General features: G+C 55.3%; 1 protein-coding gene across 1 annotated transcript in view; it reads left to right on the top strand.

Annotated features, from left to right (window-relative positions):
- The window catches only part of grin2ab (glutamate receptor, ionotropic, N-methyl D-aspartate 2A, b), a 39,423-nt gene extending 30,515 nt beyond the window's left edge, over positions 1-8,908 (top strand). The window contains exons 10-19 of the mRNA XM_084685391.1: positions 234-402; positions 873-1,026; positions 2,245-2,370; positions 2,621-2,850; positions 3,864-4,024; positions 4,764-4,951; positions 5,141-5,379; positions 5,808-5,979; positions 6,373-7,174; positions 7,703-8,908. Of these exons, the coding sequence (XP_084541517.1) occupies positions 234-402; positions 873-1,026; positions 2,245-2,370; positions 2,621-2,850; positions 3,864-4,024; positions 4,764-4,951; positions 5,141-5,379; positions 5,808-5,979; positions 6,373-7,174; positions 7,703-8,642 (3,181 nt within the window). The 3' untranslated portion in view covers positions 8,643-8,908. The remainder of the gene's footprint in view (positions 1-233; positions 403-872; positions 1,027-2,244; positions 2,371-2,620; positions 2,851-3,863; positions 4,025-4,763; positions 4,952-5,140; positions 5,380-5,807; positions 5,980-6,372; positions 7,175-7,702) is intronic.
- The last annotated feature ends 2,739 nt before the right edge of the window (positions 8,909-11,647 follow it).

Raw genomic sequence — 11,647 nt, 5'->3', positions numbered from 1 at the left:
CACTCACACACACCACACACACACTCACACACACCACACACACACTCACACACACCACACACACACTCACACACACACATGTGTACCAAACAGGCAGGTAGACAGACAGACAGACAGACAGACAGACACAGAAACACATCCAAGTACAATCCCTGTTTATCTTGTTAGTACTGAACTCTAAACCGTGTGTGTGGGTGTGTGTGGCTGTGTGTGTGTGTGTGTGTGTGTTGCAGCAACACCACCTTGGGAGGCTCCTACATAAAGCAGTGCTGTAAAGGCTTCTGCATTGACATCCTGAAGAAGATCGCCCGCAACGTCAAGTTCACCTTTGACCTGTACCTGGTGACCAACGGCAAGCACGGCAAGAAGATCAATAACGTCTGGAACGGGATGGTGGGGGAGGTACGCTCTCCTGCTCCTCCTCTCTACCCATACAACTGCCTCTCCCTCTCTGTCTCCCTCTCTGTCTCCCTCTCTCTCCCCCTCTCTTTCTCCCTCTCTCTCTCCCCCTCTCTCTCTCCCTCCCTCTCTCTCTCCCTCTCTCTCTCTCCCCCCTCTCTCTCTCCCCCTCTCTCTCCCCCTCTCTCCCTCTCTCTCTCTCTCCCTCTCTCTCTCCCCCCTCTCTCTCCATCTCTCTCCCCCTCTCTCTCTCCATCTCTCTCTCTCTCTCCCCCCCTCTCTCTCTCTCTCTCTCTCCGTTTCTCTCTCCCATCTCTCCCCCCCCCTCTCTCTCTCTCTCTCTATACCATGTTTACTGATATTTCTCTCTTCCCTCATTTCTGATACTCTCCTTGCTACTCATTGTCTCTCTCCCTCATTTCTCTTCATGATAATCTTCCCATCCTCTTGTCCTCCCTCTCCTCACTCTCCAGGTGATGACTAAGAAAGCAGTGATGGCTGTGGGGTCATTGACCATCAATGAGGAGAGGTCAGAGGTCATTGACTTCTCTGTGCCCTTCGTGGAGACCGGCATCAGCGTCATGGTCTCCCGTAGCAACGGAACTGTCTCGCCCTCTGCCTTCCTGGGTACCTCTCTCCTCCTCTTCTTGTAACTCCTTCTCCTCTTCTCTCTCCTCTTCCTCTCTTATTTCCTTCTCCTCTTCTCTCTCCTCTTCTTGTATCTCCTTCTCCTCTTCTCTCTCGTCTCTTCTTGTATCAAATTCTCTTCTCTCACCTCCTCTTCTGGTATCTCCTTCTCTTCTTCTCTCTCCTCCTCCTCCTCCTCCTCCTCTTGTATCTCCTTCTCCTCTTCTCTCTCCTCTTCTCGTATCTCCTTCTCCTCCTCTCTCTCATCCCCTCCTCTCCTCTACGTGTGTGTGTGTGTACATGTGTTATGATTGTAAGGATTGAGTGTGTGTTGGGGCATGTTTGGAACAGAATATTTGCGTCAAAGCATGTGTGTGAATCCATGCTTGCAGATGAGTGTGTGTATGCGAATGTGTGTGTGTTTGTGTGCGTCCTGAGTATCAGTGATGGTTCAGTATCCATCACACTCACATTACATGCAGCTCAACACACATTCTCTCTGGGTTGACTGAGTGTGGCTGTACCACACACACACACACGTCTGGCTCTCTGCCACCACCATGAAGCTATTCTCTGAACTTCTGTCCTGTTCCGCTACAACCACAGATCACACACATACACACACGGGCGAAACAGATCACTCAATGTCTGATTCCTGTCCCCCCCCCTCCCCCAGGGTTCTCTTCTTCCATCCAGGGGAATAATGAGAAATATGGAAATGTACTCCGTCAAACTCACTGTGACTAACTCTCTCCTCTCTCGCTCCTCTCTCTCGCTCCTCTCTCTCGCTCTCCTCTATCTCTCTCTCCTCTCTCGTTTTTTTTCTCTCTGTCTAAATCTTAAATCTTAATATTCTCCGCCTATCTTTCTGCTTTCCCTTTCTCCTCTCTCTCTCTCTCTCTCTCTCTCTCTCTCTCTCTCTCTCTCTCTCTCTCTCTCTCTCTCTCTCTCTCTCTCTCTCTCTCTCTCTCTCTCTCTCTCTCTCTCTCTCTCTCTCTCTCTCTCTCTCTCTCTCTCTACCTCTCTCTCTCTACCTCTCTCTCTACCTCTCTCTCTACCTCTCTCTCTCTCTCTCTTTCTCTCTCTACCTCTCTCTCTCTCTACTTCTCTCTCCTCTCTCTCTTTCTTTCTCTCTCTCTCTCTCTCTCTCTCTCTCTCTCTCTCTCTCTCTCTCTCTCTCTCTCTCTCTCTCTCTCTCTCTCTCTCTCTCCCTCTCAGAACCTTTCAGTGCCTCAGTCTGGGTGATGATGTTTGTGATGCTGCTCCTCGTCACAGCCATCGCTGTCTTCCTGTTTGAGTTTGTCAGCCCACTGGGCTTCAATCGCAACTTGGCTCAGGGCAGAGGTAGACACTCTCTCTCTCTCTCTCTCTCTCTCTCTCTCTCTCTCTCACACACACACACACACATATTGCCTAACATGCCCACTACCACAAGTGAGTTAACTTACAGACACATTGTATATTTAAGTTCAGAAGACGTCCTGTGTCTCCACTCTCACAACTATTAGACTGAGAAACTTCACTTCAACATTTTTATAATCCCCCTCCACACCCTCCCCCCTCCCCTCCCCCCCCTTCCCTCCCCCTCCCCCAGACCCTCACGGCCCCTCCTTCACCATCGGCAAGGCGGTGTGGCTGCTGTGGGGTCTGGTGTTCAACAACTCCGTCCCAGTCCAGAACCCCAAAGGCACCACCAGTAAGTTCATCGTGTCGGTGTGGGCCTTCTTCGCTGTCATCTTCCTGGCCTCCTACACTGCCAACCTGGCCGCCTTCATGATCCAGGAGGAGTTTGTGGACCAGGTCACCGGCCTGTCTGACAAGAAGGTTCGACTCTCACACACAGAGGCACAGTACACACACACACACACACGAACACACACAGTTGTGGCTCTGTGGGCAGAGAGCCTGGAGCAGGACAGGCCCTGCAGGGACAGCCCCAGGACTTCTCTGTCACACACACACACACATACACACATCACTTGTTGTTTTTGTGTGTGTGTGTGTGTGTGTGTCCAGCTCAAAGTGGCAGGGTCATCTATCTCTGTCTGATCCAGTAGCTAGTCTGTCTGAACAGCCACACACACTACACACACACACACAGACACACACACACAGACAAGGGTCCACCGCTGGAATCAACCAACCATACACAGGCTCCTCATCTATCCTGTTCTAGCCCTGTGATTGGCTGACAGACACACACACACACACACACACACACACTGATTCCCCGAGGGAAAAGGGTTGCTACCTGAATAGAACAATTCAGAGGCTATCTACGCGCGCACACACAATTGTACACAAACACACACACTGTGAGATGTATTGATATGGTGAACACGTAGTGTGTGCATCAACAGACTGATGTAGGTGATACTGAAGGTGGACCAGCCAATATCCCTCTCTCTCCCTCCCTTCCTCCCTTCCTCTCGTCCTCTCTCTCCCTCCCTCCCTTCCTTCCTTCCTTCCTTCCTTCCTTCCTTCCTTCCTTCCTTCCTTCCTTCCTTCCTTCCTTCCTCTCTCTCTCTCTCTCTCTCTCTCTCTCTCTCTCTCTCTCTCTCTCTCTCTCTCCGCTCTCTCTCCCCAACTTCCCCTCCCTCCATCCCTCCCTCCCTCCCTTCCTTCCTTCCTCTCTCTCTCTCTCTCTCTCTCTCTCTCTCTCTCTCTCTCTCTCTCTCTCCCCCTAACTTTCTGTCTCTCCCTCCCTCCATCCCTCCTTCTCTTCCTCCCTCTCTTCCTCCCTTTCTCTCTCTCTCTCTCTCTCTCTCTCTCTCTCTCTCTCTCTCTCTCTCTCTCTTTGTCTCCCTCTTTCTCTTTCTTTCTCTGTCTCTCCACAGTTCCAGAGTCCGTACTCGTATTCTCCCCCGTTCCGGTTTGGGACGGTTCCTAACGGCAGCACTGAGAGGAACATCAGGAAGAACTATCCCAACATGCACCAGTACATGGTGAAGTACCACCAGACTGGAGTCACTGAGGCCCTGGTCAGCCTCAAGACTGGGTGGGTCCCTCTCACCTCCTCCTCACCACCTCCCCTCCTCCTCACCACCTCCTCTCCCCTCCTCCTCACCACCTCCCCTCCCCTCCTCCTCACCACCTCCTCTCCCCTCCTCCTCACCACCTCCCCTCCCCTCCTCCTCACCACCTCCCCTCCTCTCCTCCTCACCACCTCCCCTCCTCTCCTCCTCACCACCTCCCCTCCTCTCCTCCTCACCACCTCCCCTCCTCTCCTCCTCACCACCTCCCCTCCTCTCCTCCTCCTCACCACCTCACCTCCTCCTCACCCTCTCCTCCTCCCCTCCTCCTCACCACCTCTCCTCCTCCTCACCCTCTCCTCACCTCCTCCTCACCCTCTCCTCACCTCCTCCTCACCCTCTCCTCCTCCCCTCCTCCTCACCACCTCACCTCCTCCTCACCCTCTCCTCACCTCCTCCTCACCCTCTCCTCCTCCCCTCCTCCCCTCCTCATCACCACCTCCCCTCCTCCTCACCACCTCACTTCCTCCTCACCCTCTCCTCACCTCCTCCTCACCCTCTCCTCCTCCCCTCCTCCTCACCACCTCTCCTCCTCCTCACCCTCTCCTCACCTCCTCCTCACCCTCTCCTCCTCCCCTTCTCCTCACCTCACCCTCACCTCCTCACCTCACCCTCTCCTCTTAGCTCACTGTTCTCTCTCGCCCCTTTCTCTGTGTTTGTCTCCTGTCCCTGTGTGTGTCTCCTCTCCCTGTGTGTGTGTAACAGGAAGCTGGATGCGTTCATCTATGATGCTGCGGTGCTGAACTACATGGCAGGCAGAGATGACGGCTGCAAGCTGGTCACCATCGGCAGTGGCTACATCTTTGCCACCACAGGCTACGGCATCGCCCTGCAGAAGGGCTCCTACTGGAAACGCCACGTGGACCTGGCTATCCTGGGGATCATAGGAGACGGTACACACACACTTCCCAGGCTTCATCTAGGCTGTGTGTCAGTTTGGATAAACAAATGTAATACCATATCATCCCTGTCTTCTCCTCCCTCATCCTCCTCCTCCCTCCTTCACCCCTCCTCCTCTCTCCACCCCTCCTCCTCCCTCCTCATCCTCCCTCCACATCTCCCCCCTCCTCCTCCTCCCCCAGGAGAGATGGAGGAGCTGGAGTCTCAGTGGTTGACGGGGATCTGTCACCATGAGAAGAACGAGGTGATGTCGTCCCAGCTGGATGTGGACAACATGGCTGGTGTGTTCTACATGCTGGCCACGGCCATGGGCCTGGCCATCATCACCTTCATCTCAGAGCACATGTTCTACTGGAGGCTGCGATACTGCTTCACGGGGGTCTGCTCCGGCCAGCCTGGTCTGCTGTTCACCGTCAGCAGGGTGAGGAGGGGGGATAGTGTGTGTGTAGTAGTGGGTTTGTGTGTGTAGTAGTGGGTTTGTGTAAGCCAGACAGCAGCAGCTAACACCTTAAGCCTTTTACAGTTGCTTTCTATTCTGCTGAACTCCCATCTCACTTCCATCTCTGTCCACTCTCCTCTCCTCCCCCCTCTCATCTCTCCTCTCTTCCCCCCTCTCATCTCTCCTCTCCTCCCCCCTCTCATCTCTCCCCTCCTCTCCCCTCTCTTATCTCTCCTCTCCTCCCCCCTCTGCTCTCTCCTCTCCTCCCCCTCTCATCTCTCCTCTCCTCCCCCTCTCATCTCTCCTCTCCTCCCCCCTCTCTCCCCTCCTCCCCCCTCTCATCTCTCCCCTCCTCCCCCCTCTCATCTCTCCCCTCCTCACCCCTCTCATCTCTCCCCTCCTCTCCCCAGGGGATCTGGAGCTGTATCCATGGCGTCCATATAGAGATGAACAGGAAGGCTCCAGAGCTGGACTTCAGCCCTCAGGCCAACATGCTGCACCTGCTCAAGTCAGCCAAGCAGATCAGCCTGGCCTCCCCCTCGGTCACCCAGCCCAGCCTCATGGACATGATGTCTGGCAAAGGTACACACACACACACACTCCAGACACACACTCCACACACACACACACACTCATTTCTCATAGTAGCTCATCAGATAACTACCATAAAGGCTGAAGCCTTACCACAGAGACCTGGGTTCAAATTCGGCTGCATGTCTTTCCCCCTCTCCCTCTCCCTCTCCCTCTCTCTCTCTCTCTCTCTCTCTCTCTCTCTCTCTCTCTCTCTCTCCCTCTCCCTCTCTCTCCCTCTCCCTCTCCCTCTCCCTCTCTCTCTCTCTCTCTCTCTCTCTCTCTCTCTCTCTCTCTCTCTCTCTCTCTCACCTGTCACACTTCACTTACAATATGTCCAGTAAAGCATAAAAAAGCCCTCAAAATATATATCTTAAATTTCTCCATGTCTTTGATGTTCCACAGGAAACTCTGTTCACAGTCTTTCTCCTAAAGGCCCAGCTGGTCTCTATAGCAACGCTGCTGGTCTCCAAGGTTTCCTGTCGTTGTCGGGGCGACACAAAGACCTTCTTAACAATGCCACTCCGTTCCCTGGGCAACCGAAACACCAACATCCTCTCTCCCTCAGCGACGGGAACCCCAACAAGGCGGACCTCGGCATTGCCGCCGACAACGGGGAGCCCCGCCCTGCTGGTCTCTCGGGCACCGCCTCCAAACCCCGCGCCTTATGGAAAAAGAGCGTGGAAACTCTGAAGCAGAACCCTGGACCAATCGCGTCGCCCAGTTTCTCTGGTCCCGCCCCCACGCCGGGGCCTGCACCTATGAAGAGCCAGCGCTACCTTCCAGAAGACCCACCCCGCTCCGATATCTCCGACTGTTCCAGCCGCCCAGCCTCCCACAAAGACCTTGACCCCGCCCCTGCCATGAGGGCGGCCTTCAAACCGGCCAATCAGCTGAAGAAGCGTGGCGGGGGTGGTGGGGCCGGCGGGGCAGGGGGGAGGAGCCAGGAGAAGATCTACTCCATCGACTCCGACCAGGGCAGCCTTCTCTCCGCCCCCCTCTACCAGCGAGAAAGCCAGGGAGGGGAGGAGCAACACCTCTACCCCCCCGGCCACGCCCACATGGCCGACGCCCACCTGAACGACGCCCACCTGGGCGACGCCCCCGTCCTGCAGCTCAGCGCCACCCTGCTTCACCACAGCCACAGCGCTGACGCAGAGCTGCACTCCCTTAAGGACAGGAAATACAGCACATACACACACACCAGGTACCAGGAGACAGGGGGACAGGGACACACACCAGGTACCAGGAGACAGGGGGACAGGGGGACACACACCAGGTACCAGGAGACAGGGGGACAGGGGGACAGACACCAGGAGACAGGGGGACACACACCAGGTACCAGGAGACAGGGGGACAGGGACACACACCAGGTACCAGGAGACAGGGGGACAGGGGGACACACACCAGGTACCAGGAGACAGGGGGACTGAGGAACAGGGGGGGACACACCAGGTACCAGGAGACAGGGGGACAGGGACACACACACCAGGTACCAGGAGACACTGGAGACAGGGGGACAGGGGGACAGATACCAGGTACCAGGTACCAGGAGACAGGGGGACAGACAGACAGGGGGACAGGCAGACAGACAGACAGACAGACAGACAGACAGGCAGACAGGCAGACAGGCAGGCAGGCAGGCAGACAGGCAGGCATGCAGGAAGTATTGTTTCTCTCCTTGTTTCAGATGTGTTGTAATCCCATGCGTCCTCTCCCCTCTGCCTCCCCTCAGTGCTAAGGAGAAGGCTTCAAGCTCGTTTGAGGCCCCGGGCTCATCCCGGGGCCCTCACTGCCGCTCCTGCCTGGGTCGTCTGAGCTCCGGCCTGTTCTCGCTCCGCAGCGGCTCCCAGACGCGCTGCGACGCCTGCTTGCACCTCGCCACCCTCTACGACATCAGCGAGGACCGTCACCACGGCTACCAGCCCCCCCAGGCCGCCCCCGCCCCCACCGACATGTTCACTCACTTCCTCCCTCAGAGCCAGCTGGGGCCGGTGGGGGAGGGAGACGGCCTGGTCAGCCACTACCTCCCCCCCTCCTCCCCCTCGCAGCGCCTCCCCCGCCAGCCCTCCTACGAGAACCTCCCGGAGCCCCACCCCCGGCAGGGGGGCCGTGGGGGGCGGGGGGAAGAGGGGGAGGGGCCGTACGCCAACGTGTTGACCATGCGGTCCGAGCGACCATACAGCTCCCGCTCTCCCCCCTCTCCCCTCTCCCACCGCAGCCTGGACGCCCCCGCGCCCCTCCCCCTCCCCCGCCGCTCCAAGAGCCTGTACCCCGACCGGCCCTCCCACAACCCCTTCCTCTCCGCCCCCCAGCAGGCGCAGGGCGCCCGGCTCGTCCACGGACGCTCCTCCCACGAGATCTACAAGCCGACGCCCGCCCCCTTCGCGCTCACGCTGGGTAACCACGGTAACCAGCAGCAGCATCACCACCATCAGCACCACCTCTTCCTGCAGCAGCAGCAACAACAGCTCCAGCAACAAGAGGCGGCCGTCGTTGCCGCAGCGACGCAGCAGTTCTTCTATCCCCAGGAGAGCGCCATGATGTCATACGTGGCCCCGCCTCCCGTGACCTCTCAGCAAATCAGCTACGTGACGGCGCCGAGGGCTTCCAGCGCCGGGGGCAACAGGCCACGCCTTTACCGACGTATGCCCAGCATAGAGTCTGACGTCTGAGATATACACACACACATATACACACACTCATACACACATATACACACGCACATACATATATACTCATACACACACACACGTTTCAGACACACACACGCTTAAGAAACACACAATCACTGATGGACGTTTAAAACCCCCACACACACACTCCGCACACACACTTTTTACTGATGCATGCTTTAAACAAACACACAGACACACTTAATCTCTCAAGATGGACTGAGAGAGTCCATCAACAGAGCCCTGCCTGGCTTTGAGGGGCTGGGTGAGGCAGGGCTGGGGGGAGGCAGGGCTGGGGGAGGTAGGGCTGGGGGGAGGCAGGGCTGGGGAGAGGCAGGGCTGGGGGGAGGCAGGGCTGGGGAGAGGCAGGGCTGGGGGAGGTAGGGCTGGGGGGAGGCAGGGCTGGGGGAGGCAAGGCTGGGTGAGGCAGGGTGGGGGGGAGGCAGGGCTGGGGGGAGGCAGGGCTGGGGGAGGTAGGGCTGGGGGGAGGCAGGGCCGGGGGGAGGCAGGACTGGGTGAGGCAGGGCTGGGGGTAGGCAGGGCTGGGGGTAGGCAGGGCTGGGTGAGGCAGGGCTGGGGGTAGGCAGGGCTGGGGGGAGGCAGGGCTGGGGGGAGGCAGGGTTGGGGGGAGGCAGGGCTGTGTGAGGCAGGGCTGGGGGGAGGCAGGGCTGGGGGGAGGCAGGGCTGTGTGAGGCAGGGCTGGGGGGAGGCAGGGCTGGGGGTAGGCAGGGCTGGGGGGAAGGCAGGGCTGGGGGTAGGCAGGGCTGGGGGGAGGCAGGGCTGGGGGGAGGCAGGGCTGTGTGAGGCAGGGCTGGGGGGAGGCAGGGCTGGGTGAGGCAGGGGTTATTGGGGGTGTGTAGGAGGGGCACAGAGCACTGCTGTGTATGTGCAGGAAAACATTATCTGGAGGAACTAAGGCCTCCTGCTATCTCTCCCTCTCTTTCCCTTTGGTTGAGTTTCCTAGATGTTGCACTAATTCAGCTGTGAACAGTAATACCACCAGTCATCATAACAGACAGACAGACAGACAGACAGACAAACAAGACCAAGTGATTGTGTCTAGTCTCCATAGAAACAGACTGACCAGAAGAAAAATGATGTCATAAATACCAATCAAACAATCAATCAATTAACCAATCGAACATTCCAACTAGTTGACCAAATATAGTCATGGACCAACCAAGCAAGGGACTAGATCTGTCTGTCTGGTCTAGCTGATCCGTCTGTCTGGTCCAGCTGATCCGTCTGTCTGGTCCAGCTGATCTGTCTGTCTGGTCTAGCTGATCCGTCTGTCTGGTCCAGCTGATCCGTCTGTCTGGTCCAGCTGATCTGTCTGTCTGGTCTAGCTGATCCGTCTGTCTGGTCCAGCTGATCCGTCTGTCTGGTCCAGCTGATCTGTCTGTCTGGTCCAGCTGATCCGTCTGTCTGGTCCAGCTGATCTGTCTGTCTGGTCCAGCTGATCTGTCTGTCTGGTCCAGCTGATCCGTCTGTCTGGTCCAGCTGATCTGTCTGTCTGGTCTAGCTGATCTGTCTGTCTGGTCCAGCTGATCCGTCTGTCTGGTCCAGCTGATCTGTCTGTCTGGTCCAGCTGATCCGTCTGTCTGGTCTAGCTGATCTGTCTGTCTGGTCTAGTTGATCTGTCTATACCATCTCTCTCTTCCCAATATGACAACATTCAGGACACAGCATGCTTCCCTAGGCTCTGTAGTAGAGCAACACACAGGGTAACACACACACACACACACACCCACGCACACACACCGTAGAGTAGGTTTGTACAGTAGGGTGTGTGAGGAGGCAGAGTTTATAGATGTGCACTTTGTAGATTTTATACCCTGTGTCACCTAGCACTGGTGTCTGACCAAAAACACATTTTCTACTGATGTTCCACTGACTTTCTACTGATGTTCTACTGATGTTCTACTGACGTTCTACTGACTTCCTACTAACGTTTTACTGACGTTCTCTACTGATGGTCTTTACTGACTTTCAACTGATGTTCCACTGACGTTCTACTGGTGTTCCACTGACGTTCTACTGGTGTTCTACTGGTGTTCTACTGACATTCTCTACTGATGTTCTCTATTGACATTCTACTGATGTTCTAATGATGTTCTACTGATGTTCATGCTGCACAATTGGATCTGATCTTTTCAATGGAAGGAAAGAAGGTAGATAGGAAGGAAGGAAGTTAAGAAGGAAGGAAGGAAGGAAGGAAGTAAGGTAGGTAGGTAGGTAGGTAGGATTATAGAGTAAATCCTGCTGGAAACTGGATACGTTCAGAGCTACTTAATGAAACAAAACAAACACACAACACGCTGAAATCCATAATCTAGTGAAAAACGGGATTGATTTTCAACCCCAGAATTATGAAGAAAGAGGAGAGGAGTTGATATCCCATTAGCTGAACAATAGCTGTGACACACACACACACACACACACACTCTGCCTTGTCTGTAGAGTGACAGTGGATGCAGCTCCCTCTCTTGGTGTCTGTAGAAATGGGTGTGTTTGAGCTATATGCACAATATCAGGTTGCAATATAATACTCTACTATTGTACAGGACTTTCTTGATTTGAAACATGTCATTCCTTTTTCTTTGTCAGATCTTGAATGGTGATAAGTGTAGATTCATTTACAAAGTGTTTTTATTATGATAGTTAAAAGACTCCAGCATGTTTTTAGCCTCTTGTGTAAATCAGCTCTGATGTTGGTGACTGAGTTCTAATGGAGGAACTTTCACTGTACAGACCGTTCTCTAACATAAGGTTAACTGTTGTCTGTGTGTGTTTGTGTGTGTGTGTGTGAGTGAGTGAGTGAGTGAGTGAGTGTGTGTGTGTGAGTGTGTATTTACATCACCTTTATTACTAAGCCCACAGTCTGGTTGTGTTGAAACCAGTCATGAGGAACTCTACTGCATGATGTGTGTTTCCTGGGGGACCTGTTTTGCTGCGACACCCATGTCCTTCCCTGGTAGACTGGTCTGTGTCCACACTCACATCCT

The sequence above is a fragment of the Hypomesus nipponensis genome, chromosome 21 (genome assembly GCF_054491055.1).
Source record: "Hypomesus nipponensis isolate SF chromosome 21, ASM5449105v1, whole genome shotgun sequence".
Lineage (NCBI taxonomy): Eukaryota > Metazoa > Chordata > Actinopteri > Osmeriformes > Osmeridae > Hypomesus > Hypomesus nipponensis.
This window is presented reverse-complemented; position numbering and strand designations above follow the sequence as displayed.